Genomic DNA, 26,759 nt, shown 5'->3' with positions numbered 1-26,759 from the left:
CAGTGCAGTAGTATATGAAGGTTGAATACGACTAGAACTCTTGACTTTGTTTCAAATCTCTATCAACCATACATGAATCAATATTGTTCGTTAGTTTAGTTTACCTGTCCCTCAAAAAATGTAAGACCAGAGCATTGCTCTGTGTTTAACCAAGTTCATAGAAAAGAACCTTTTTCAGGAAACTGATTAGCGACTAAAAAGATACACAACGTAAACTTGTTATAGAAATCATCATGTTTCAAAGATGTTCCGCGAATGGCCTAACTCTCTTACACCAATTACATGACAATACCCTGACATTGGACGAAAAAGGAATCACTGTTTTTGTATCTCAATGTCACCTTGTATTTTTGGAAAATGAAATGTCACCTTGTATTGTTCAAATTACATCCTCCCACTCGATCTTGGTCATCTAAGTTTTCCAACCTCCTAAACCCACAAATCTCGTGCCTACCAGATTGCAACCTTATGCTTTCTTCCCGGGAAACTTTCCATCCCAAACCCGTTTCAGATGAGAAAATCTCAAATTCTCAATCATCAAATCTGCAAACGAAGTTGGCACCTACACTCCATCTATAATCACTCAATCAGCATGTACTAGTAGTAATATTAGTTATATTACCAGTACCTACCATGCACTTATTGGTGTTAAATGACTTATATCCTTGTGCGATACCTCTTTACTCTTTAATGATTCTGAATTTCTGATTCAATCATTTCCATTATTATATCAACAATAATATGATGATGACATGCAACAGATACATGTCTTAATTAAACACACTGAAGGCAATCAAGACATAGCAATTCAACTAGTGTCATAAGTAGTAACTGCTAGACAGAGAGAAGCTATATGATCATCACCGATAGCGATTTACTATGTACATGAGTGAATGAGTGATCCCAGAGATGCATGGTCGGTTCATAACTTCCTATATTAGTGCGCTTCCCTTGCAGATCCTTAGCTACATACCAATATATATACATGAACTTTTAGCAGCGAAATTAAACGAGCACAGGTCTCACGGACAAGCATCTTACTAAAATAGACGAGAGCGTACGAGTCTCAAGTATAAATGACCATTTTTATATAACTTACATGTGCTGAATTCGATAAAATGTATGATATTTCTATAATTTGGTCAAGGTTTTTACATTCTACATGAATATAAGAAAACTATAAGATGACACTCTAGACAATAATTTGTATGACATTTTAACATCATTGCGAAGAAAAACCATACCATTCTTGGTATCAAAAATCATTTACAACTTAGTGAACTGACATTCCAACAAGTCTTCCAACAAAGTTTGTGTAATGTATATTAGTAACATTATAACAGCTGGTAAAAAGTTGAAACAAGGTAAAATTTTACCTGAATTATTTATTACCTTTTCTGCATTATATTCACGTGTAAAACAAACAAAAAATTCCAAATTGGCAAATTTAACAAGAGAGACTCTCTCTCTCTCTCTCTCTCTCTCTTTCTCTCTGTAGAAACCACTAAACCAGCTTGATTTGGGGTTTCCATCATCTCCATCTTCGCATTCAGGTCTTCCTTTCTCTTTCTCCTTTCCCCTATTTGTATTCATTATCAATACTCTTGCAAAGTTTCCACCTTTATTATTGATTAAATCTATGGCGTACTTGTTAATTGCATGTTTATTATTTTCATTTGTGAAATTTGGCAATTCCATTGATTAAGATCTAATAACAGTAACTGGATGATTACCCATGTTTAATCTACTGGATTTTATGTTAAAGTTCCAGTCTTTGGATTTGATGAGTACTTATTCGATGGCTTTTGTATTCTGTTGAAGAATAAGCGTCATATGATGACGAGAGCAGATCTGAGCTCTCCCCTAATTTGGCTCTTTGCAATGTTATGGTTTTTATTTCGTGTAATGATTAGTTTTAGCTCATGTTAACTGTAAGTACTTTATTGCTGCTTGGAGTTTGTATTTGTGTGTACTTTTGTTCCCTGATATTATAAGTTATTGAAATGTAATGTTTGCGATCTTGATTTTCATACTTCTTGCGCGGAAATGTGAAATTGCTAATGTGGTTAACGGCCCGAGTTTGTGTAATTTGTTTTTTATGTACTGGTTTAGTATGTGTTATGAAGAGAGATTCTGCTTTGTTTTTGACAAAAAGATTTCCTTTGTTTTTCGTCAGTTATGTGATTATATATAGTTCTGGAATGACTGCTATTATTGGGTGGAAAGTGACTCGGAACCTCTGTAACAGTATTGTTTCTTATAGTATCAATTAGTTCTGTTTACTGGTTTCACTCTACTTTGAAGCTAGGACATAATTGCCGGGATAATGATATCTGAAGCAGAGATAGCAGCCACTATCTAATCTTTGTATTTGCTATGTATGGTAGTGGTGAAGTTCTAATGCTTTCAATATTTTTATTACTTAACTTCTGTAATGAGATTGCCTTTTTCTGCCAGAACCACTAGTTAAAACCATTGCTTTGGTTTCCATGCTTTGGAGGATATAGCCTGCATAGAGTAGAGGGCAGGAAGAGAAATCTTCAGTTCAGTTTTCAAGAAAATGGAGGATGAGAATGGACTTGAGCTTAGCTTGGGTCTATCTTGTGGTGGTGGATCGTCTGTGAAGTCCAAGGGTAAAAATGGTGCCTCCTCGAATACTAGAGTGGAAGAAGGGGAAAGGGACAATAAATTAACAGATGATTTTAAAGACTTTCTTCATGGTGGGACTCAGAAGCAAGAGTCAAGCAGTAGCTCTCAAAGAAGTGATTCAGTGAAACCTAAGGAGAACTTCTTTAATGATCTCTCCAAGGCCAATGGTGATGCAGATACATCAATGAACTTGAATGGGAGAGGAGTCTGGGTCGCAAAGAATAACAAGTCTGATGAAATAGAGGAAAGACAAACAGATGCTGGTAATAAGCGCAAGACTTTATTTGAAGACATGAACAATCAAAAGAAGCATGAGAGAGAAGCTCATTATACTGATATGCATGACAAGACGCGAGCATCTCACATTTCCACAACAGAAGAGGGCTCTACTGCTGAAAATGAAGACGTGGCAGATTCTGAAGTGGAGGGCTCAGTCTCAAGGCTGATACCCCAACATGATGATGGCTCTAAGAGATTTGTTGGATCAGGTGACTCTTCTGATGCTCAGAAAGAGCTTCGCAGGTTTGCTGATTCAAGTAGTGTGGACCCAAATGGGCAGAAGAGGTTTAATGTATCATCAGAAAATGATTACAAGGTCGGGAATGTGACGTATGGCAGTCCGTTTTCTATGCAATCAGTAAACATGATGAATATGCCCTACTCTCTCCCTACAAAGGATTATAACCCTGTTGGTGCACCCAGCACATCAGCCCACCTGATTCCTGGAATGATGCAGGTGATGCCTATTGCAAATAGTGAGCGGTCTGGGACTCAACCCATGAATCCTGGAAACTTGCCAGTTATGTTTGGCTATTCAGCTGTCCAGCTTCCGGTGTTGGATAAGGATAATTCTTGGGGTGTTCCTCATACTCAACAGTTTCACTATGCTGGTAGAACTCCACCAAACCCAGGTAACTTTGATTGTGAACTGAAAATCTTAGGTGTTTGTATACATAGTGTAGGTTCCTAGGGGCATTCCTCTATCCTTGACTATTGATTTCTCTTTCCAGTATTTATGGTTGAAAGCTAATTTATTATGCTTCTTGTATCATTGTAGCTGTGATGCAAGTAGTTCCGCAGAATGCATCTGAGTCTGCACAGTATGATGGGAGGGTATTAGAACGGGCAAAAGGTGGTGGGAAACAGCATGTGACTGAAGAAGGCTCTTCTTCTCAAGCAGAAGAAGATATGAAAGTAACCAGCTCAAACCCAAGGACAAAAGATGCACCTGATCATTCAATGGCAGAGGATTTCTCTCTTGATTTTTCAGCTATAAAACCAGGAATTGCTGCAGACATAAAATTTGGAGGATCTGGTTCCTGCCCAAATCTACCATGGGTTTCTACGAAAGGTCCAGGTCCCAATGGCAGGACAATTTCTGGTGTTACTTACAGGTACAGCGCAAACCAAATCAGAATAGTTTGTGCTTGCCATGGTTCCCACATGTCCCCTGAAGAGTTTGTCCGGCATGCAAGTGAAGAGCCTTCTAATCCAGAAAACAGCACTGGTTTGGCAACAGTCCCAAATGGCAATCCTGCTGCCTCCGCTCAAAGCTGATTCATGCAGTATGTTTACGCTCTTAACCAGACTAATAAAATACACTTGACCAGGAAAACCTTGCGACAGTTTTTATGCTCTATCAGCTCATCTCCTTACTTCTGTAGTGATAATCATCTTCCGTCAATCAAATGTGGCAGTAAGGCCTTGCATTTCAGTTTTACTTTATAAAGTTCTAGAGCAAGGTGTCATTACTTTCCACATAGATTTGCAGAATTTCAAATGATCTTGCTAGAAATCATGGTCTGTGGATTCAAGCTCTGGTTATTAGTGTATCTAGTAAATAACTTATGGTATCTACAACTTGTATATGCCTGCAAAAAATTATGATTCTCATCAAGTGGTTCTTATTGAATATCGTTACCAAGTACATTGGATGTGTTCTTGTGTGAGTGTAGAACAACCCTTGAACATGCCAGATTGCCAGACATGGAGAATCTCATCAAAATCTAAGAAGCTCATAGAATATAGCTGATATACCACTGTCATGTAACTCTTGGAAATTCCTGCTTCCTCGCCATCTTCCATGTGCAGTCTTTGAAACACTTGCATATAACAAAATATATGATTCGGCTTCACTTTCCCAAATGGGTAACAAACCTGAATCTTTGGCAGAAAATATGAGGCACCTCGTCTTGGAACCAATAAATGTTATAGTACAACTCCGTAGTATTAATACTGCGGTTGAGAGTCGTCATCCTTTTCAAGTAGATGTTCAAATAGTATGGGCATATTACCAACGCTAAACGCTAAACCCTGATAGTATGGACATTAACCAACCCTAAACCTCTAGTGAGTTTATTTTTCCTTTCAGTTGAGTAGCTCCATTGAACGAATCCAATCTGATCTCATTCAATAGGATGTATATGTGCTTTTCATGTCTGAATATTACTGGTTGAACCAAGTTAATTTCATCATTTCATGGCTACATTGCTGTGCTGTGCAATGAGGTCACCTAAACCAAATCCAACTCGATCATCTTGACTTTTTGAGCATATTTGCTAATTTATACAGCGTGTTAATTTATGCAGCATGCAGCATACGCTACCTATAAATTTGACTTTTATTACGCAACAAAGAACTTTTGATTATCTCTCTAAATTCGGTCAAATCACGATTATGAGAAGACAAGATAAACTAACACCAGACTCAAACTAAAACACGCTGGGGACAAACATTACCTGTGAGGAGCTCTATTGAAGTTTTCAACTTCCTAAACCAGGTTCCAACTTCATTAGTTTAATATTTTTGTTAATGAATGATTGAAATTTTAAGCCACTTTGATGTCATGTTGCAGGTGGTACTATTAGTATATTGCAGGATCATTTGGCAAGAAATGCCTATAGCCTTCCATAAGAAGCACATGTTGTCTACATGCAATTGATCCCCCTCCCACCTTGCTATCACTTCTCAAGTATCAGTCTTAATTAATATACATGAATTTATATAAAATTGATTAATCGAATGAGGACATACCAGAAACTGCCCAAGAAGAAACCAAGAAAACTAATCAGTAATCACAAGTCGCAGACCATATTGATATAAATATAACCTTTCAGGAAGAATAGACATTAAAACAAACCCATCCCACCCTGTTCCCTAAAATTCAAAAGGGCACATATAAGCCATATGTGCTTTGTTGCTGACAGAATGCTTGGGAAGGATGATTAGAATCTTGGGTCAGTTTCAAGATCATTGGTTACCAACGTTTCGTTCGACGAGCTTGATTCTTTTGCTTCTCTGTAGTTGTGTGCTCTTCATGGATGCTGAAGCACAACCTGGAGGCACTTTTGAGTCTCAGACACAATCTAATTTTCAACCAAGTGTTGCTGTGGTTATAGGTATTCTAACCATCATGCTTGCTCTGACTTTTGTTCTTTTGGTGTATGCCAAGTTCTGCCACAGAAGACTTTCAGCTCATGGCAACCATGACTTGGAAGGGAGGCGTATCGGCACAAGCTCTAGATTTTCTGGTATTGACAAGACAGTGATTGAGGCACTTCCCTTTTTCAGATTCTCTACTCTTAAAGGGTCAAAGGAAGGGCTAGAATGTTCAGTCTGTCTATCTAAATTTGAAGATATTGAAGTCCTCAGATTGCTTCCCAAGTGCAAGCATGCTTTCCACATTGATTGCATCGATCACTGGCTTGAGAAGCACTCGAGCTGTCCTCTTTGCAGGCACAAGGTCAGTTCTGAGGACCTCACATTCATTGCATACTCCAACAGTATGAGACTCTTGTGGGATAGCCAATCGGAGCGGCAAGAAGACTCAAACATTGAGCTCTTTGTTCATAGAGAGGAAGACCACCGCGGCTCTTCAAGGTTCAGCGTGGGAAGCAGCTTTCGGAAGATGGAGAAGTGTGTTGATAAAGAAGAGGAACTATTGATCCAAGAAGAAGGTGGGATTCTTAAAGAGGAGGATGATGACAAGGTCCTGCACAAGCACAAACACAGAATTGTTGTGTCCGATTTTGTGTTCCAGAACAGATGGAGCAATGTGAGCTCCTCAGACCTCATCTTCTTGAACTCGGAGATGCTTAATACAATGTCAAGCAGTAGATTCTCCTCATCAGCACGTTCGAATAATGAGCAGCTTTCGCCGAGGGAAGCAACAGGAAATGATGAGATTATGAAGATTAGGGAGGAGATGGAGATGAAGAGATTGTTCGAGAAAAAAGTCAGCAGCACAATGAACAAAAACAGTACTACTTTTGCAGCTTCAGCCCTACCAACTCATGCCTCGAGTTCTATGAATCAAGGTGAGAAGAGATCAATGTCAGAAATCACTGGTCTTTCGAGATTTGCAAACTGGGGTGTCAAGAACAGAACCAAAGAGCTTTCATTGCTTGATAGCAATGTGAAAGGGGAAAGAACAAGGCGGCTTTGGTTGCCGATTGCCCGAAGAACAGTCCAATGGTTTGCTAATAGAGAAAAAAGGTCTGAACAGCCTCCACAGTCTTCAAATGTGTAATTGCAACATTGCAAAAACTCCTAGTACATGTTCTGTTAATGAAAGCAATCATTAGTTCCACAGATTTTAGATACAAGCTAGTTTTGTGTATGGCTTAAACAAGGGAGCAGAAACACCCCCAAACACTGTTTGTTTTAATCTATGGATTCTTGGTCAGAAACTGTCAAATATGCTTTTGCTTCATTTAACAATCACCTTCATTGCCAAGAAAAGAACTTCGTGAATTAGGCAACAAGAAATTGATTGACACTTTGGTATCCAATGAAACAAATCATGCTAACTCATAGGATTATGACGTATGTTAAGCTCTTCGAAAGCATCGAATTAATACGAAAACATGTTCGTCAGTCTGTGGTTGTCTTCTGTTCAGAATCCCTGAAATTTTGTTATTTTTTAACACAAAGCAGACACAATTTTCTGTTTTACGATAAGATCAGACTGTAAATATATTATGATGAGCCTCCTATAAGATTCTAAGCCTGTCTAAATCGCTGGCGCAAGAGTTGTAATATATAATTATATCACCGGGAGACTCTACATTATTGAATGAAAAAATTGATGCAAGAGTTGAGCCTGCTTTGTTTGTCTTCAAGGAAACCATATATCAGTCATCTTTACATGTTTTATGATAAATTAAGTTTTAGTTCTGTCTTTACGAGTTGTCTGCTCGATGCCTTATCATTATGTAAATTATTATGTTTGGTTTTCTGATAAGCTAGTAGTTGTAAGTTACAAGTTATGGTGGATTCGATCTATGAGCCGTGTGTTAAGTTTAATTAACAAATTAGTACACTAATCGTGTTCAATTAATTAAACCTCAAACCTGCTATGGCCTTGTTTCCCAATTTTCATCAGATTTGGAAACACTGTCGAAAATCAAACACCATTCTCTTTCGACTCTCAAACCCTTGTATATGCGATCCAGCCGGCACACCTAGAACTGGCAAAGGTCCAGTACTTGATGAATACAGCCGATAAGCTAACGTTCTGTATTGTTATTTACATCATTGCTACTTCATGTAATCTTTCATTCTTCAACTCTCGCTGTGTAGTATTCAACTATAGCTAGCTCAGACATGACGGTCAGCTTGGAGGAGAAGATCGATAATCGGAGTTTTGGATGAAGTTGACATCCAGTCAGAAATGAAAACCCTACTGTTGAAACTATATTTTCACTTGGAATCAGAAACCAAACTACAGGGCAAGAGAGTTTGAATGGTACATGATATAAGAAATCAATGGCGCTATGCATTGAAGGATCTTCATTTATTTACACATACATGTATGTATTTACATAAGGGGGGACTTGCATCCAAGAAACAAAAAGAAAAAGTAATTAAAGAAACGAAAACTATTAACTGACCTCAACAATGGCTAATTTTAGAGCCTGTAAAATATCACATGTAAATCAAGTCAAGTATACTGGGCCTGCGGTTCTCATTGTTCAGCAAAATGAGCCAATCTCATAGCAGCAAAACAGAAGCCCCTCCTGGAAATAGTTCTACTACCGTTGAAAGTGCTGTACTTATTTATCCTTCTACCAGTCATCAAACCATTCTGGAATGTCAACTTCATCTTCATCATCCGACGAGGTACCTTGATGAACACTATACTCATCTGAATGAGTTTCCAAGTATTGAGTTATGCGAGAGATGATCTCCAGAGGAACAGGAAAACTACCGTCCCTCATCCCTTTCCAATCAATACCATCAAACCAGGGATGACTTTTAACAGCATCAGAACCTTGGCTTCCTAGTCTGGCGTTTTCATCAACCTCAAGTAACTGAACACAAGATATATATAATTAGAACGTGAAAAAGATATTATATAATACAATTATATAGAAGAGATGATCCAAACAATTCTGCAGTACCTTGGTGATGAGATCAACAACTTCAGGGCTAAAATTTTGAGGAAGATTAACCTGTCCCTTCGCAATCTTTGCAAAAGTATCAAGCTCACTTTCTCTCCATGACCCAAAAGGCAATTCACCTTGTAGCATGAAATATATCAAGACTCCCAATGACCACCTGAAATATCCAAACAAATTTGCCTATAAGAAATTTTCCCGAAAATCTTAATCAACAAATCGTAGCTCCTGTTTAATGTTTTATCATATCTGCACATGAGTTGAACTCTAATTTTTTCAGTTTAAGAATGCATTTGATTTCCACAAAATAAGTCTTTTATTTTCTTATGCTTCATTTCTAGGATAAAATCGCATGTATCATCTAAGTTACATAATTACCAGTCAGCTGGGAAACCATGGCCTATTCCCTGAACTACCTCTGGAGCTAAAAAATCTGCCATTCCACAAATTGTATATGTTCTTTGGCCACATAACTTTTTCCCGAATCTGAAATCTACAAGCTACAATACAGGAAAGAAGTAGCAATTAGAAAAAATTTCATCCAATTCTGTCCATCAACAGATTTAGACTGAAAACAGCAGTACACCAACCTGTAAATGTCCTGAGTGGTCCAACATTAAAGCATCAGGAGACAAGCCTCTGTAGAGAACGTCATTCTGTAATTCAAATTATAACAGAAATGACAAAGATGCAGAAGAGAGATGTTAAGAGCAGAATCAATATTTGAAGAAAAAAGCAGAGAAAATACGCTTTTGCAGACAACAGACCCTGTGGAGATCCTCCAAAGCAGTAATCAAAGAGGCTGTACAAAATTGAGCAGATGGTTCATCTAGGGGTGTGCGAAGTATCGAGGCCAATGGACAAGCAATGCATGTATTGAGCAGGATTGCAGCATATGTCTGATCAAGACAGGTGGACAGGACCTGTGGCACACAAGCTGAAGGGCACATGCTCTTGATTAGATCCTTCTCTTTTAATACCTGTGCGTCTTTTCCAAGCTTTTTGACCTTCTTCCTTGAAAACCTTTTCAAACTAAGCATATTTTCTGATAGGCAATCAACATCAACAAGACATATATTTATCAGCTTACACACTGCCCATACTTAAGAAGAAAAAGGATCTTCAGAGAACTAGCATTTGATTCAGTGTAGAACATGTATCCCTTTCCTTTTCCTTTTCCTTTTCTGACTAAAAGCAACTTTGTTTCTCTTTAACAGAAGGCATAAAACTGAATAAATAAATATCAAACAATAGAAAACCAACCTGGACCTCTTAAACGAACAAGCCCAATCTCACTGCAGTCAGTGGAATACAGACACCTCCTCCACTCCTGGACAAGAAAGTAATAATGTCGATTTAGATGATAGGAGAATCCAAGCACACCTTCACATTTGGAAATATGAGCACAAGTGAACATTGTACAACATACCATATCAGCAAGCTGAACTTTTGTAAGCGCAGAGATATCAATAATTTTAGCAGATTCCGTTAAAATTTCAGAAGATTGATCTCTTGATCTGTACAATAAAGGGACAAAAGATTCCATCAATGAATATCAACAGAGCTATGCAACAGTCTTGAGTTATCGAATATGACAGTGAAGATTATAATTGAATATTGATATGTCATCAGACAGCTCCAAAGTTGACCATGGAATTCAAAATAGAAGTTGATTTAAAACAGTAAAACTTATGAACTGAGACTTTCTGAGAATTCAAAGCTAACCATACTTCTGATCATCCTGAGTAAGCTTTGTCAAAGGGCCAATGACTGAATCAAAATTTTCCTTTGTCAAAACAGCACAAACAACATCCCCCACAGCAATTGCATTAAACGAATCAATATGTTCACCGAGAAGTGTCCACTCGCCAAAATAGCTTCCCTCTGTCTTCACCACTACGATGTCTTTACCACTCTGAGGATTATGACCTTGTTTTTTATCGTCAGACATGAGATTGCAGACAACTGGATTACTAACTAAATTTGCATCAAATGTGATCCTCACTTTTCCCTTCTGGATAATGTACAATGCCAAAAGGCCTTCATTCTGCATATACAAGTCAAGTATCCTTAAGATGAGAACAACAGGATAAATGGATATCCTTAATGAAGCAAGTATACCTCATTGACAATTGTTTGCCTATCTGAGAATGAGACCTGAGAGAGAGAATCAGCAATATGGCTGAGCTGTAATATTGTCAACCTGGATAAAATATCCACTGATCGAAGCAACTTCAAATATGACAAATTAGAAAACTCTGACACTAGAATTCCACGGAAGTCTTCTCTTCTCAATGCCCAGAGAGTTCCAGTGGTCACGGCACGAACGGATGCCTGGAGTGGTTTGTTATACCTGCAGCATTGTAAGGTGAAATAAAAAATTAAGAAAAGCTAGATTCCAATCCGTCAACCTATTATGTATCTCATTATCTCAGGCACCATCACTAAAATATAAAAATTATAAAGACAAAAGCACACATAGAAGTTTGAAACCTTAACTTCCTGTACCTCCTCATTTGAACATCACACATGTCAAACATATTGTCAATATACATAAGCCGTGATAGTTTTCAGCTTCTGATGAAAAGATAAAAGATAAATGAAATAATTGACTTACATTAGTGCAAGTTCTCCAAAGGATGACAGTTTTTCGGCTGTATATCGTTGCAGAACTCTCTGGACCTCTCCATTCTTTTCTTCCTGTCACAATCATATGTCAGCACAAATTGTTGGACCTCATAACTTAATCATCAAAATGAAGCACAGTCAGAAGAAGATATATTTGAAACCTGGGTGGCCGACACCTCAAATTCTCCATTGCCAACAACATAAAAGCAGTCACCTTCACCACCCTACAAAATACAGCAACAGTTAGAATTAATAATTTCAGACTAAAATTAACCTTCGAATTCCTAAAACAAAAGGAAGAAGCTCTGTTTTGGCAATGTATAATTTTAGGATCACCAAGTTGAAATTGAAACAGGGTTTACCTTTGTCATATATCAAACAATTAATAATTATGCTTGGCTAACAAAAGATTCCTGCATATGAAAACCACTTTAAATTCCCCTTTCCTAAATTTTATATACGTGTACTATTCCTGATGTTGTTGAAGCATTTCAAGTAAATTGAACTTCATTTGAATTGATAGTGTAATATCTTTTCCAAATTGTTTTTTTCACTAGTCCATGATTTTCTAATCCCTATGCCAAAGCCAATGAATTGTGAATGACAGCAGAAAGTACATGAGGAATTACACTTTACATGACAAACCTAACCTGTCTAACAACAATGTCCCCAGGCTGGACCTCAACCCTTTGCATGCAATCCAATAATACTTGACACTGAGAGTCTGTAAGTTTCCTGAAGAGGAAATGATCGTGTAAAGCTCGCTCAATTTGTGCCTGACATTAACATAGCTCCAAATAAGAACTCGAGTAGAACAATTTGCTATTTCTCATCTACTGTACAAAACTTAGATATGATAAGAGAAAGCAAGAAGGATAAGAAATCGAGTCATACTTCTTCCTCCCAGGTTTTTCTATGGGCTGGAGATGGAGGAACCCAAACTTGCCCATTTTCCAGAGAATTTTCAATCACGCGGAGACGTGCCTTTGACAAATCATGTTTTATCCGAGGGTTCCGAGGGTTCCAGCCAATGGTTGATGGAGATTCTGATCCTGTGAACTCTACAACTTGAGGAACAGGTGACTGTAAAACAGAACCAGGATGAACTGATTGACCAACAGCAGTCTGTGGAAATAAAATGTTCTCAGTTTTCTAAATTTAACAATAAATATAAAAGCATCATATTCTGGGCAGCAAGTCCTCTTACAGCAGTTAGCCCATCCACATGCACCACGATCACTGTAATATCATCTGTGCGGGTTTCATACTGCAGCCAAAGTTTATAAGATTCTGCAACAATTGCCGCACAAGCATCACGTGGATCTTTATATTTAGCAACCTGTAAGTAATATAGTAGCAGATTAAGAAAACTAAAAGATAGAGAAAGATGGTGGAACTTACAAAAATATATAAAGAAATTGTAAAATGATGATGAAGTTATTTTACGTAGTTCAGGAATGGAATACTTGTAAGAGAAATTTTTTAAACTATAATAACATTAATAAACATAGAGCCGGTCACCTCACAGTAAAACAGTTATGGAAGATCGTAATTGTTTACATCCAAATGCATACTTTATTATACTTATGCATTATCTGTCCTATCGGTGATAAGTTTGTTTGAAGCTGATCATCATCTTATCACATTCCTTCATATAAGCAGTTAATCAGGTTCAAGTTTGTTAGTTATATGATGAAAAGCAGCAAAGCTCTGGTTCATAATTCTTACTTTAAGCAGCAAGGGATATAACAGGATTGCAATAGCAAACCTACACCTCAGAAGTGAACATCTGTCAGTGAACATACCCTAGGATGATTGCCATAAACATAGACAATATACGGTACGTAATAACTCAGCAACCTATCCTCAACTTTGTTTTGTTGGGATTCTTGTACTCAGTACATATTGCATAATTATAACTTTTCTAAATCTTAATATGAAAGGTTCAGCATATATGCATATTTATCAATCTGTGTTGAACATGAGATATACTACACAGCCGATAGCTTCTATATCTAACAAAAGCTATATCATACAACACAGTCTCGTTCACACGGTTAGTAGCTGACCATGAAATCATGCTCAACCACCATTGGATGTAAATCCAAGGGTGAGGAGAATCTTTTTAAAATTGAGTTATTTTGTTTTTAACCCTTGGATTTACATCCAATGGTGGTTGAGCATGAATTTCATGGTCAGTTATTGACCGTGTGAACAGTTATTGACCGTGTGAACGAGATTGTCAAACCACAGAGTACAAAATACTTAACAAGATTTGGCCATAAAATATTAAACAACATACAATGGATCAAAAATAGAATGACTGTCACAGATTCTATATTTGACTTGCAACAAAATGGGAGCAGGATACCTTACCATATCAACCACGGTTTGGCTAGAAATAAACTCAAACACCCCATCACTCGCAAGCACGAAAAATGGATGATCCAGTGTGAGCTCCAAAACAACAATCTCAGGATTGGCAACAACTCCAATCGACTCAGCAATCGAATCGCCAATACTCCTCGTAAATGCAGTCCCGGGATACATCCCATTCGGTATCCACAGCCTCGGGGGATCACCATCATCCCCTTCCTCAGTCCCCCAGCACTGCACATCCGGATTCTTCAGCCCCTCAATCTGATCCAATGTCATAACCCTAGCTCCACACATCTTGACCCGCTCCAGCTCATCCACCCTATACGGCGTCTGATCAATCGAAAGATCCACCGCCACGAGCTCCTCCCCTCTCCTCTCAGCCACCACCGCCCTCGAGTCCCCGGAATTGGCAATGTACATCTTCCTCCCCCTAACCAGCACAGTAATCGCCGTCGTCCCACTCATACTGTCGTCCACAGCATTCTCCTCATGCAGCTGCGTATTCGTCGCCATAAACGCCGCGTGGCAAGCCTCCACGGCATCCACCTGGAACTTGGCATTCCTGAGCAGATTCTCACACAGCTTCCTCTTCACGAACTGCGAACATTCCGCTCCGAATTCCCCGTGCCCGTCAAACACGCCGAAGAAGTGATCATCCGGGTTGGTCCCGAACGGGGTGTGGATACAAAAGCTGTCCTGATTAGCCTTGTCGAGGGCATCAGGGTAATAACCCCTCTGCGAAAGATACGAGTATCTCAACTCGTAACTGCCTGAAGGAACCTTAACGGTTCTGGACCCGTTGGGAGGTAGAAACTGAGCCGAAACCCTCGACAGCCTTGTGATGCCGGCTTCGGCATCACGGCTGTAGTTGCCGGTACCGAACTGATCTCCGTTTTCTTCGCCGTCATTGGACGAGTTGGGCGAGAAAACCGGGATCTCAGTAGCGTTCTGAGGCTGCTCTCTTCTTCCGGAGCCGGTGCTACTACTCACCTCCCCAATGCACACTCTGGAATAAACGCAGCCCATCGGCTCAACACAGCAAATCGGTTTGAACCCAAAAGCGAAATTGTTGGAACGAGCAAACCCAGCTCATTGTCAGTGAAGTCGGTGAAAGAAACAAGCCTTATCTTCCCCGGAAAATTACAGTTTCAGAGAATGAAGCTGAAACTGACCCAACGGAAATAATAATTTCTTTGGGGTAGAAAAGGTTGGATAGCTGAGACAAGGAAAGTGACTAGCCTTTTTTTGCGAATTTTCAATGATAAATTTTATCGAGCATGTTTTTGAGGGAAATGAGAAGACTAAGGGGAAGAACACAGAGGTGGGTTTTAAGTTCAACGTGGGGGGGGTGCCTTGCTTGTAATTCTTTACTGGGGGAGCTTTATTGGGGGTGGAAGGGGGTGCTTTGCTTTGGCTTGGGGTTTGAGTTTGGGATCGGGAGGGGCCGCGCGTGGGGGACGACAGCGGGGAGTGGTGGTGGGGGACGGCGTCGTTTTGTGGATTAGCTAAACTCTTCTCCTATGAGTCTCTGTCAGTGTCAGTGGAGGGGGTTCTCCAGCTTTTGTGGGACAAGCGCTTGTACGACGGGCTGTAAGGGGTCGTATATTGGGGGGTGTTTTTGTTTTGGTAATGTTGGATAATTGTAGATTTTTTAGATTTTATGTTTTGAATGTTGAATATGGAATATCAAATCTAGCTGATTTTGTGAGTTTGATTTGGAAATCCTCCATTTGATGAATGAGATAGCTTAACAATCAAATCCAAAGTTTTATAATCCTCTTTTTTTTTTAATGAGGTCGATGCATTTTTGTAAGATGTCATTTTTTTAATTTTAATATCCGCATTAGCACGTAACAACCATATAGAGATGAATTACGCTGTTTTACCTCTATTCGCATGAATGAAAATTTGGCGGGAGAAACGTAAACTAACTTTACAAATGTACAATGAACGCTTTTTGCATATGGAATTGAAATTTTATTTAAACACACATCAAAAGTAGAACTTGTGTTAAAAGATAACTTTCGAATCTTTATCGGTTAGAGCATCTCTAACGGTTGATCTAAAACTCAAATTATCGCTATTTTAGAGAAAAACACTACATTTTTGCTCCAACAGCTCATTAAAAGCATCCTTTATTATAAAGAAAGTAGGAAGAGAGATAATGAAAATCTATACATTTGTAGAATTCTCAAAACTTGTATAATTAAATGAAAAATCTCTAAACTTTATTAATTACCTTTAAATTCACTTTCTCTACCTAAAAAAGGAAAACGTTAATTCACTTTCTTTACTTAAAAAAGAAAAACGTCAATAACGTCAAACTTATTAAAAAAAATACTTGAAAAATATATAATATTTTCATATATTCACCAAATTTTACAAAAATGCATTTAAGTTTTTCGAATATAATAGAGGAGTTGTTGGAGTTAGTGACATTTTTATATAGATTTTGTGATTTCCTCCTTTATAATATAAAATTTGTACCAGAGCTGTTGGATATGCTCTTATATACTAATTATACTCTTAATTTGAAGGTATTTAAAATCTGATTGAATTCTATGGCATGTACTTAATGTTAATATATTCTTGATTTAGCAAAATTCCTGATACAAATGAGCTCAAAATTTGAATTTTAAATGTTGTTTTAAACATTGTCGTGAAACACATATTTGATCAAATTTGTACGTCAAATGAGAGTATCTACATGCCATGTATCTGACACATTCTACTTGTTGTGCATTTTTTTATATTCTTAATAAGTTAATATGTTCTTAATAAGTTAATTTACATGCAAGAATTAGCAATAAGTTTCATGCAAATTAATCATAGACTTGACGCTCGTCTGACATGATTTCTCCTTTCAAAAGTAACATGAGATTGTTTCTACGTTGGTAGAGAAAACACATGATTTCATTATGTTAGCAAACTATAAATTCAAATTCATAGCTAAGCATGAAATTATATATTATCATATATAGTTTATCTACATACGGTTTTCCATATCCACTTGATCGATTACAATAGAAACTAAAAAAAGTAGATATTTCAATTCGAACAAACTAAAATATGTTGAGAGACTAATGCATAACTCTTGAATTTCAATCAATGTAATTGTTCCTAGTCTATGGTGTGAACTGATTAGATTAACGGGGTTCCCATTTGACCAACAAATATAATAGAATATTGTGGGTTGATGACTCAATCTTGCATGAACTATATATAGATTGATCGATCATGAGTTGTAAAACTAAGTCGCCTACTTCTTCACTCAACGTACGTAGTTGTTATATGTATTGGTGCTATCCAATTTATCTTTAGCTTTAATTTACATGCATAGTTACATCCTATGTAAAACTAACAACATTTTGAGCGATCTTATCTACTCGCATAATAACGACCCTATGTCATCCTCTTACTGACCTCTTCTTCTGTTTTTTCCTTTCCATGCAATAATTCAATTACCTTAGCTTTATAAGAGAGTGCGTGCATGACTGTTTCATCTTCTAACACAAACGAGATAAGCCACCCACCTTCACTCATAATCGCATTACTTTCCCTATAGTGGTCTTTTTCCTCACCTGAAAGGGATATCGATCTTGATCAATTTTATAGCTTTGCTTCCTAATCTTTTTCCCCTTTCTGGGTCTTAAACACACACGTTTTCCTTCCACAGCCTTGCTTTAAACTTTTAGAACTTCACGAACAGCTATGATAGCAAAGAAAAGACATAAACAAATAGAGAACTTTTATAACATGAGCATGCATGATCATTCTCTTCCCAGAAAAAGGCAATGTGTCGTTGTTTTAAGCCGATACCCCCCTTTCTAAATAAAGAAATGGGAATATGCGATAAGTACCAAATGAATGAATGAGCTTATAACCAAGTGGTTTGCATATTATTAGTGTTATGTGTGATTGTATGACCAAAATTTTGCTACCATTGATCGTTCTCATTTCCCACTAATATCCCAATCAAGAGTAACTTCTTTTTTCAATAAAGAAAATAGGATTGAATTTGGTTTCATAATCTCATAGAATTAGAGTACATGAGTGGTTACGATTGAGACGTTAACGTATCGGATGATACATCGCAAACAATAACTGATGTAAAACAACAGGGTTGCGCATAATACGACACGCGTACGATCGGACTAGCGAATTGCGACCACTCCGTGGATAGGAAGGTGGTGGAGGGCCGCCGTGCATGACTGGCCAATTACTTGATGAGGCTGAGGTGATCAGAGCCGTGACTCGTTGGCCTGCTGCCAGGTCTCAAACTCTCATTTCTTTCCGCAATGAAGTCACATCAGCTTTACAAATTAAACATGGCTTTTCTGGAGACATGCCAACCCCACAGTCCATACCGTGCCGACTTTTATAGCCACCGTCGCGAATCAGTCGGGTAGCCATTTGAGCCAATCGGAGATAAACACTGTACGCAATCATGCACATAGCATATGGATGGGTTAGCCGGCCTTCAATTCTGTGACCCTTTCTATTACTTTTAACTTGGCCGGTTTAATTTGGACCCTAGCTTATTGCCTTTCATGAATGACTAGAAAAGGGAGAGGGACCTCCATGACTCCATTATTATGAAATACTAGACTGCAGCAATATGCCAATGAAGTTAGGACCCAAAACCCTAACTTGACAGTACCCTATGTTCCGTCAAAGGAATATTTCGGTTGAGCCACAAGTCTATTCATTTTGTTATTTGAAATTTCTTCATTGTCGGACGTCTCTCTTCCAATTCTCGCGGTATTTTTTCGCAATTATCTGAACTGTTATCTATCTATCCGTAAGTACACAACTTATTGGAGCATGTTTTTCTTTCTTGATCATAAATATCGAGCATGTTCACTCGGTTAGTAATTAACAATATAAATACATATTACATTATATATTAATTATATTGTACAAGTCACTAGAAGAAATGTTTAATTTTCTTTTTCATGGTTTGATCAGCTATCATATGGAATATCGGCCATACTATTGAAGTTAATTTATATTTAACTTAGTTGTACACAAGATCATTTAAACAAAATTAAAAACTTAACTAACTCTTACAATTTACGTTCCCGACCTAACCAATTCCACAATTTGATAGTTTCTCATATGCACGGTGGTGAAATTGAGCGCCGTCGGTGGTGTTGGATTTGTTTTTTTCTCCTCAACCTCCATGTGGCAGTGAAGTAAGCATGGTTAGAAGTATATAAAACCTAGCAAGCTTAAAACAGTCCAACTCAGGTTTGCTTCAGGCTTCAATCGGAACCATAATTGAACCGAATTAAACCGGTGTGGAAACTTAAGACCTAAATTGTCCCGCCGGTTGGCGGTCCCGAGGAGCGACTTTATGTTAAAGTATGGAATATAAATATAAATAAAAAACAATTTCTTTCTAGGCTATTCACTCTATGCTTGTCATATCATTTCCTAACTCAACAAATTCTACACTTATCTACAAAAGAGTGTATAAATAGGTGGGTGAGCAAAACCAAGCACTTAGTGCATGAGTAATGTAATATGTTAGCAAAGTCATATAATTTTACTCACGTTATAAAAATAATATATCATATACACATAGTTTACAACAATGCGTCACATCGCATAATTCATTCTCATTAGTTATCCTTCAATTTAGTGATCCTCACAGGACACATAATGGTCTTCTTAACCTATAGTTGATATATATATATATATATTTTTAATTAAATCTCACGTGTAAAATTATAATTGGAAATGATGATCATTAGACATTGTCATATGGTACTAAGTTAGCACTGAAAAATTTCGCTTTTATGATAAACTTCAAAATATCGTAAAAAAAACTCAAAAATCTGAAAAATTCACCAAAAAATATGACGAACTCGTGGCAATCTCTAATTTCTATTTCTCCAAAAAGAAAAAGAAAAAAGAAGTTGACATACTTTAAAAATCAGGATATTACATAAACACATTGTGCTGAAACCTTCTTGGTCTATTCATGGTTTGGCAAATTTGATGCTCTTGGATTCGGACATGGACCACAAACTAAGTCCCAAATCAAGAAACAAAACAGTGTCAGTCTGTCACGCCCCTCCAGCTGAGCACAAAAATTAATGCAACCTTGTAATATTTGGGTCACGGGCCCAACTTCTCCCGATTCCGTTGCTGAGAATTTCCTCCTATATTGGGCCGGGGGCCCAGTAACCCAAAAATTCAAACCGCATCTTGTGTCTGAGAATATCTAAATCGTCCACCATCGAATCGAATACTCAATCGTCCTTGTTCCTCTGATTCCACTCAAATCTAAATTCTTATTCCCCTTCTTCTCATCTCACAAAAGGACAAAAATTGCAGAGGCAGCACTCCAGTCACTCACAGCCTCTCAGGCTCAGAGAGACATGGTGAGGATAATCCCCAAGGCCGCGTCCTCCATCCGCCCCTCCCTCTCCACCTTCAGGTTCGCCGGAGCTTCCCGCCCCTCCGGCCTCTCCCTCGCCGCCTTCGCTCCGCCGCGCAGGCTCTCCTTCTTCCACCTCGGCAGCGGTAAGCTCGCTTTCTCTCTCTCTTAAACCCTAAATCTATGTAGGAGCTGGATTCAAACAATTTGGATTTGATTTTAGTGATGGAGTTTTGTATTAGTGAGGCAGTAGTTGATGATAGTTTTCGAGCTTAGAGCTTAGATTTTAGTGGTTTAGATCATCAGATATCATTAAAGTTATTAGCGGAATTATGATTATAGCAATGTGTGTGGATTGTGTGGTATGGGATGGTTGTTGTGGCTATGGAGGTGGTTGATGAATTGGAATTTGTGTTAACAGCTGTGTCGCAGTCGCAGTCGTTTGGTTTTAAAGCCTCGAAGATGTTGAGGAGTGATGGTAAAGCCATGGGAGTGGTTGCTTGTGGGAATGCAGCACAAGCGAGTACAACTGCTTCGCCGGAGAATGTGCTAGAGTGGGTCAAGGAGGATAAACGAAGGCTTCTCCATGTCGTATACCGCGTCGGGGATTTGGACAGGACTATAAAGTATGTGTTTCTGATATCTTCAATGCAGCGTGGAGTTTTGTGCATCGGCTTGTATGTGTGTTTATGAAAGGAGGAGACAGAATTTGATTTGGATTTTTGTTTTGGCTGCAGATTCTACACTGAGTGCTTGGGAATGAAATTGCTGCGGAAACGTGACATGCCGGATGAAAGATATACGAATGCTTTTCTTGGATATGGGCCAGAGGATACCCATTTCGTCATTGAACTCACTTACAGTAAGCAATCTTTAACCATTTCCATTACCTTTACTGGAATTCTGAATTCTGGGGCATTGGAGCTTAAGAAGACCTGCTTGTGAATTTCTTCGATAAGCGCTTGTCCTGTTACAGAGTTTTTACGTCTATTTTCAATTTTTGAAACTTTCAGATTATGGGGTAGACAAGTATGATATTGGAACTGCATTTGGTCATTTTGGCATTGCTGTTGAGGATGTGAGCCCCTATATCTGATTCTTATATAGACTATTGGTGTTTCTATTACTGTCTTTGCACTGTTCTGGATTCTTCTTAGTGGGTGACCTTCTAGGACATAATATATGTGTTTGTGTTGTTAGGTTGCTAAGACTGTGGAACTTGTAAAAGCTAAGGGAGGAAAGGTAACCCGAGAACCTGGTCCAGTGAAAGGTGGAAACACAGTAATTGCTTTTGTTGAAGATCCCGATGGTTATAAATTTGAGCTATTGGAAAGAGGGCCTACACCTGAGCCCTTGTGTCAAGTTATGCTTCGTGTAGGTGATCTTGATCGTTCCATAGCTTTTTATGAGAAGGTAAGAATTGTTTGGGCAGAATATATTTTGCTTTTGTATCCGCTGCATCTCCTGATAATCTGATAATTTGTTTTGGAGTCACTTTTTACATCACATTACTTATTTTTCTTTCTGCTATCTAGGCTTTTGGCATGGAGCTTCTTCGCAAGAGAGATAATCCAGAGTACAAGGTAAGTTACATTCCCCCCCTAAATGGCTAAATCAACATATTGCCCTTTGTACTCTGAATTTGTGAAAGACTTGTTAAAATCACGATCTAGTCTTTGGCAAATCACAATCTAGATGAGAAAGCCTGCTTTATGATGCTACCTTCATTGAAAGTTCTTCTATGAGATTTAAATGAGTACTTGCTTATAACGTGAAGAGAGAATGAGAGAATTATCTGCAGCCAACAGTTTTACAAATTTGAGATTGTCATCAAATTGACAGCCTCCCATGGCTACTACTGTATTTATGCTTGTAATTTTGTGAAATATGTTTTGGGGAAGTCTGGAAGAGTCATCATTGCTTATGAACTTTGATGATTATACCTTAATGATAATCTTCTGCTCGTTACTTCTAGTACACGATAGCAATGCTCGGTTATGGCCCTGAAGATAAAAATTGTGTTCTGGAGTTGACGTACAACTATGGGGTCACTGAATACTACAAAGGAAATGCTTATGCTCAGGTAGAACCCAGACTCTGTCCTTGAATCTGTTACGAACAATGGAACAAGATATTGCTGTTCTCACGTGTGATTTATTATTGGCTTGCATGTTATAGTTGGGTTACTTTTTTGTTATCTGGTGTTGCTGCTTGTTATACTCCATGAACAATTATATACGTGGTTTTGTGTACTCTTATTGTGTGCTAATATTCTGGAGTGATATTATGATTGTGAACAGATAGCGGTAGGGACAGATGATGTCTATAAAACTGCTGAAGCAATTAAACTCTGCGGAGGCAAGATTACTCGGGAACCTGGGCCATTACCTGGTATTAACACAAAGATCACGGCTTGCTTGGACCCTGATGGTTGGAAGTCGGTACGGTTCATGCCTTTCTTGGTTTTTATTAGTTATACTGTACTTGATTGACTTTCACTATACTTGTCAAGTATCAGTAAAATATTGGCCGCTCACGAGTAAACTTCCTTGACACAATGCAGTAAAGGCTGTACAACGTAGATGCTTAGATTACAGAATTTGGTGCTTGTTGCCCTGCTTGATTTACCAGGTCTGATGCATATATTTCTCATTTCGCAGGTTTTCGTGGATAATGTTGATTTCCTAAAGGAATTGGAGTGAGTGAGAGAGGGTTATACCAAGATTGTGTCATTGATGTTGAAAGTGCGGCCTAAAGCTATTCTCCCATAGAATGTATTAAATTAAATCCCCTTTTGTAGATAAATTATAATCGAATAACCAGTGTAACAAATAATTATCTCATAATTAGTTTTCCAGCCTTATAGTTCAAGTTTGAAGATAATGTTATTACTATGTTTTTTTTTCATTCATTGTAATTATTTGCTGGGGTTCAATTGATCTGTTTCTGTGATAAGTGAAGTGGATAAATTGTTAGTTCAGCAAAGCCAAAGATTTTCATGGATGTACTAATTCCCAGAGTAAGTAATAAATATTAAATAAATAATCTGCTATCGAGCATGAAAAGTATATTTTACTACTGTTCATCTCGTACGTGACATGATCGAGATTTTGAGTTTTTATCATCACCGAAGATGAGAGAGACCTGATTTTTACTCTGATCAGGTAAACTGTAAACATATTCGTTTATGACCATGATCTGTGTTAACAAATTACCCCGAAATTCAAATTAAAAAAGAAAGAAGAAAAACCAAAGCCAAGCGTGTCCATAAACCCTAGCGTAACTCAAACACCATTTCACAGTGTAGAATGGCGCACGAGCAAAACCACTGAGAGCTTCTGAGTTCCCGCAAAAAGACATAAAAGAGCGAGCGAGCCCAAGCCATGAGCACCACAGAGAAACAGAATCAGAATAAAGAGAAGAAGAAGAAGAAGAAGAAGAAGAAGACCGAACAACCTGATCACCATCCAGAGGAGGAACAGCAAAAAAACAAAAAACGCAAGCAGGTCTTCCCTTACGGCAACTACAGAGCCTACTACGGCTATCGCGTAATTCCCAATACTCCCCCACCTTTTTTATTTTTTATTTAATTTTCAATTATTGTGTTTCTGCTGCTCAGAGAGGTTAGGCGATTCAATGAAAGCTTATTTGTTTAGGGAATATGTTATGTTGTGGTTGATTAGTGTGTGGTTGGGTAAGGGAGTTAGATTGAAGCCAGGTTGGTCTAATTTGAAACTAAGGGAAGTTTGTTGGGTGGGTGTGTAATCTTACATGCTGTTGTCTGGTGTTTTAGATTGGTCAAGATACGGAGGAGGATCCTAGATTGAAGGTTTTCAAGAAGGAATGGTTTCAAGGCAAGGACTGTCTCGACATTGGCTGCAATGCTGGGATTATGACTATTCAAATCGGTACGAATTCTTACTTATAATGATCATCGTTGTGTGTTGGGAGTGGATTAGCTATGTTTATTATACATTTTCTCTTCTTAAGACAGTTTTAGCTACGGGAGGATATTTTTAATCTTAATGTATATGGTTCTAGTGTGGGTGTGAATAATTCTTTATCAGTTGTACTAATTTGCAGCCAAAAACTTTTGCTGCCGGAGCATTCTCGGAGTTGACATTGACCCTGGTGAGTTTCCAATTCAGAAGTTTCTATTTGTATATGAAGAGATATAGGATGCACTGATGTTGCATTTGTTGTCCGCTTTCGTTTCAGACCGAGTTCAGGATGCATACTGGCACCTCCAAAAACTTATGATAATGAAGAAAGCTAAAAAGACACGGGGAGATTCTTCCAAGTTGGAGGTTGGTGAGAGTGCAAATGGGTCAGATTGCAGCATTGAAGGTTCAGCAAGTGAAGTAACAAAGGATGGTAGCCCAAGGAACTGCCCTTCAGAAGAGATAAATCTATCTGACATAGTCTCTTTCCGAAAAGAAGATTTTGTTAACAGTCGAGATTCACCAAATAAGCAGTATGACACCATTCTGTGGTATGATCCTCTGATTTTTGCTAATCTCTTGTCAGAATTTGTTCCTATAAAGAAATACCATTCAATGTTGGAACTTTACCTGATCTGTTGCATTCAACATTTCAATTATATGTACAAGAAAAGGTGCGATGGTTCTCTTATCCTAAATGTTATAGGAATGCCTAATAAGAAGACTTTAAACTATGGATAAATGGCTCTTAGGGAATGCAGCTCCAAATATGTAGGTCTCAGAACACCATTAAGTTTTGCGATATCGAATTTTCTAAACTATAAGTTGTTACCACTTATATATCCACAGATACTCTCTGTAGCAGTCTCGAGAAAGGAGATCTTGTTGTGTACTGGCTTTACAAACCTATATCAAGAACCAATTTTTATTATACTAGTGGAAATGTGAGTTGATCCATTCTTGTAGCTTAGAGTAGTAATTGTGTGTATATTGTCATGCCATATCATTTTCTACAAACTTAATTCGCTAGTTCTCAATGTTTCTTAGCCTTATTGTGTTTCTTTGTTTGCTAATATTTGTCTCCTGACAGTTTGAGCGTGACAAAATGGATTCATCTGAATTGGGGTGATAGTGGTTTGCTTACACTATTTACAAAGATATGGAAACTACTTCGTCCGGTAATTTTATGTCTATTCTTTTTGATATGCATCCATTTCAATTTTCCTTTTGTTTTTTGTGTCTGCTTTATAACCATGCAGTTATAGCCAAAAGCGTCTTGATTTCTAGATCACATGCTGATATAAGGAAAAAGTTGAGTAATTCTTATCCTTTTGGGCAGGGTGGCATTCTTGTGTTGGAACCTCAACCCTGGAAGTCTTATGATAAGAATCGTAGAGTTTCGGAGGTAATCTTTTCCTCCTGAGTTTTAAAGAAGCAATTCTGTACCAAGCTATTATAACTCTCTTCAAGCCTTTCAAGTCTGAACGTCCTTTTTGTCTCTTGTTTTTGGGGTAAAGCATTTTTTTGTCTCACACTGCAGACAACAAAAACCAATTATCATAATCTTATATTCTATCCTGAGATGTTTCAGGATATACTCCTGGATAAGGTATGTCACTTACATTGTTATTGTCATTCATATTTGGATTTGTTTGCCATATTGGGCATTGTTGTTCTAACTATTGGAATATCTGCATGATTAAAGATTGGATTCAGAACAGTGGAAGACATCACTTCTAGTGTGACGGGCAGCAAATCTGGATTCGACAGACCAATTCTAGTGTTCCATAAATGATCCGCACAGGAGTAGGGAACTTTACATGCTCATCAACTTTTACTGAGACAATGAAGCTCCAGAGATGCATTTTTGGTGAATGAACAAGGAAATCAGCAAACCCTTGAAAAGCATCAAGGGGATGTGAATGTTGACTGCTGCATTCCATTTTGGTATCAATTCTATTCATGATTTTGTTGTTTCTGCACAGCTTTGAGGTTGGGCTTTTGTCATATATTATACAGGCAATTGGAATTTAGTCAATTTGCTATCCCAACCGTATATTTGCTCCTAGCTGTAAATGTCAATCACCAAAGTTTTTTACCTTGCCACAAAATGTGTATGTTTCATGATTTCGTCATCCATACCTAGAACAAGAAACCCAATTCTTCTCTACTTTTACCAGAAATCTTATATGAAGTGATGAGCATGATGGTTCTTTTAATCTTTTTTATTTAGGTATTTTGTTTGGTGTGATCATAATAATAAAATGGTGACAACATCACCTAATCTATGGAATTTCAATATCCGCGTACATTCCCGCCGCCAATCAAATCACGCCACCTCATTTCAAACCTCAGACGCCATTTAACTTATTATCAGGG

At 38.0% G+C, this 26,759-nt stretch overlaps 5 protein-coding genes across 6 annotated transcripts; 4 read left to right on the top strand and 1 right to left on the bottom strand.

Annotated features, from left to right (window-relative positions):
* The first annotated feature begins 1,445 nt into the window (after positions 1–1,445).
* On the top strand, positions 1,446–4,561 carry LOC126782146 (ninja-family protein mc410). The gene is made up of 3 exons (XM_050507323.1): positions 1,446–1,553; positions 2,458–3,560; positions 3,707–4,561. Exons 2-3 carry the CDS (start codon positions 2,561–2,563, stop codon positions 4,204–4,206), a joined length of 1,500 nt encoding a protein of 499 aa, XP_050363280.1. The 5' UTR covers positions 1,446–1,553; positions 2,458–2,560; the 3' UTR covers positions 4,207–4,561.
* A 1,250-nt stretch (positions 4,562–5,811) lies between these two features.
* Positions 5,812–7,239, top strand: LOC126792406 (E3 ubiquitin-protein ligase ATL42). Its single transcript, XM_050518833.1, has one exon. It carries the CDS (start codon positions 5,870–5,872, stop codon positions 7,175–7,177), a length of 1,308 nt encoding a protein of 435 aa, XP_050374790.1. The 5' UTR covers positions 5,812–5,869; the 3' UTR covers positions 7,178–7,239.
* Positions 7,240–8,405: 1,166 nt separating this feature from the next.
* On the bottom strand, positions 8,406–15,407 carry LOC126805012 (protein phosphatase 2C and cyclic nucleotide-binding/kinase domain-containing protein). Of its 2 annotated transcripts, XM_050532099.1 has the most exons (15): positions 14,052–15,407; positions 12,883–13,014; positions 12,570–12,800; positions 12,326–12,451; positions 11,837–11,899; positions 11,665–11,747; positions 11,169–11,400; positions 10,778–11,094; positions 10,477–10,564; positions 10,311–10,377; positions 9,815–10,092; positions 9,638–9,703; positions 9,426–9,547; positions 9,051–9,207; positions 8,406–8,960 (listed from the first exon to the last, which is right to left on the bottom strand). In XM_050532099.1, exons 1-15 carry the CDS (start codon positions 15,078–15,080, stop codon positions 8,715–8,717), a joined length of 3,237 nt encoding a protein of 1,078 aa, XP_050388056.1. In that variant the 5' UTR covers positions 15,081–15,407; the 3' UTR covers positions 8,406–8,714. The 2 variants fall into 2 exon arrangements, 1 of the variants encoding a protein (XP_050388056.1); XR_007673829.1 differs by lacking the exons at positions 8,406–8,960; positions 9,051–9,207 and having other exon boundaries at positions 9,481–9,547; positions 9,796–10,092.
* Positions 15,408–20,330: 4,923 nt separating this feature from the next.
* LOC126798129 (probable lactoylglutathione lyase, chloroplastic) lies at positions 20,331–23,394 on the top strand. The gene is made up of 9 exons (XM_050525013.1): positions 20,331–20,585; positions 20,861–21,065; positions 21,177–21,301; positions 21,453–21,517; positions 21,640–21,852; positions 21,975–22,022; positions 22,415–22,522; positions 22,740–22,880; positions 23,100–23,394. The coding sequence occupies exons 1-9, from the start codon at positions 20,441–20,443 to the stop codon at positions 23,139–23,141; spliced, it is 1,092 nt and encodes a 363-aa protein (XP_050380970.1). The 5' UTR covers positions 20,331–20,440; the 3' UTR covers positions 23,142–23,394.
* Positions 23,395–23,728: 334 nt separating this feature from the next.
* Positions 23,729–26,581, top strand: LOC126791515 (probable RNA methyltransferase At5g51130). Its single transcript, XM_050517977.1, has 8 exons — positions 23,729–23,987; positions 24,233–24,347; positions 24,523–24,570; positions 24,658–24,931; positions 25,471–25,558; positions 25,720–25,785; positions 25,921–25,989; positions 26,086–26,581. The coding sequence occupies exons 1-8, from the start codon at positions 23,823–23,825 to the stop codon at positions 26,173–26,175; spliced, it is 915 nt and encodes a 304-aa protein (XP_050373934.1). The 5' UTR covers positions 23,729–23,822; the 3' UTR covers positions 26,176–26,581.
* The last annotated feature ends 178 nt before the right edge of the window (positions 26,582–26,759 follow it).

The sequence above is a fragment of the Argentina anserina genome, chromosome 1 (genome assembly GCF_933775445.1).
Source record: "Argentina anserina chromosome 1, drPotAnse1.1, whole genome shotgun sequence".
Taxonomy (NCBI): domain Eukaryota; kingdom Viridiplantae; phylum Streptophyta; class Magnoliopsida; order Rosales; family Rosaceae; genus Argentina; species Argentina anserina.
This window is presented reverse-complemented; position numbering and strand designations above follow the sequence as displayed.

Coding starts and splice junctions, on each gene's coding strand:
- LOC126782146 (XM_050507323.1), top strand. CDS start 2,561: ATGGAGGATGAGAATGGACTTGAGCTTAGCTTGGGTCTATCTTGTGGT. Junction 3,561..3,706: donor TAGAACTCCACCAAACCCAG/GTAACTTTGATT, acceptor GTATCATTGTAG/CTGTGATGCAAGTAGTTCCG.
- LOC126792406 (XM_050518833.1), top strand. CDS start 5,870: ATGATTAGAATCTTGGGTCAGTTTCAAGATCATTGGTTACCAACGTTT.
- LOC126805012 (XM_050532099.1), bottom strand. CDS start 15,080: ATGGGCTGCGTTTATTCCAGAGTGTGCATTGGGGAGGTGAGTAGTAGC. Junction 12,801..12,882: donor ATGTGGATGGGCTAACTGCT/GTAAGAGGACTT, acceptor TTATTTCCACAG/ACTGCTGTTGGTCAATCAGT. Junction 10,093..10,310: donor TGTTCGTTTAAGAGGTCCAG/GTTGGTTTTCTA, acceptor ATTGCCTATCAG/AAAATATGCTTAGTTTGAAA.
- LOC126798129 (XM_050525013.1), top strand. CDS start 20,441: ATGGTGAGGATAATCCCCAAGGCCGCGTCCTCCATCCGCCCCTCCCTC. Junction 21,066..21,176: donor GATTTGGACAGGACTATAAA/GTATGTGTTTCT, acceptor TTTTGGCTGCAG/ATTCTACACTGAGTGCTTGG. Junction 22,023..22,414: donor GAGATAATCCAGAGTACAAG/GTAAGTTACATT, acceptor CGTTACTTCTAG/TACACGATAGCAATGCTCGG.
- LOC126791515 (XM_050517977.1), top strand. CDS start 23,823: ATGAGCACCACAGAGAAACAGAATCAGAATAAAGAGAAGAAGAAGAAG. Junction 23,988..24,232: donor GAGCCTACTACGGCTATCGC/GTAATTCCCAAT, acceptor CTGGTGTTTTAG/ATTGGTCAAGATACGGAGGA. Junction 25,990..26,085: donor AGGATATACTCCTGGATAAG/GTATGTCACTTA, acceptor GCATGATTAAAG/ATTGGATTCAGAACAGTGGA.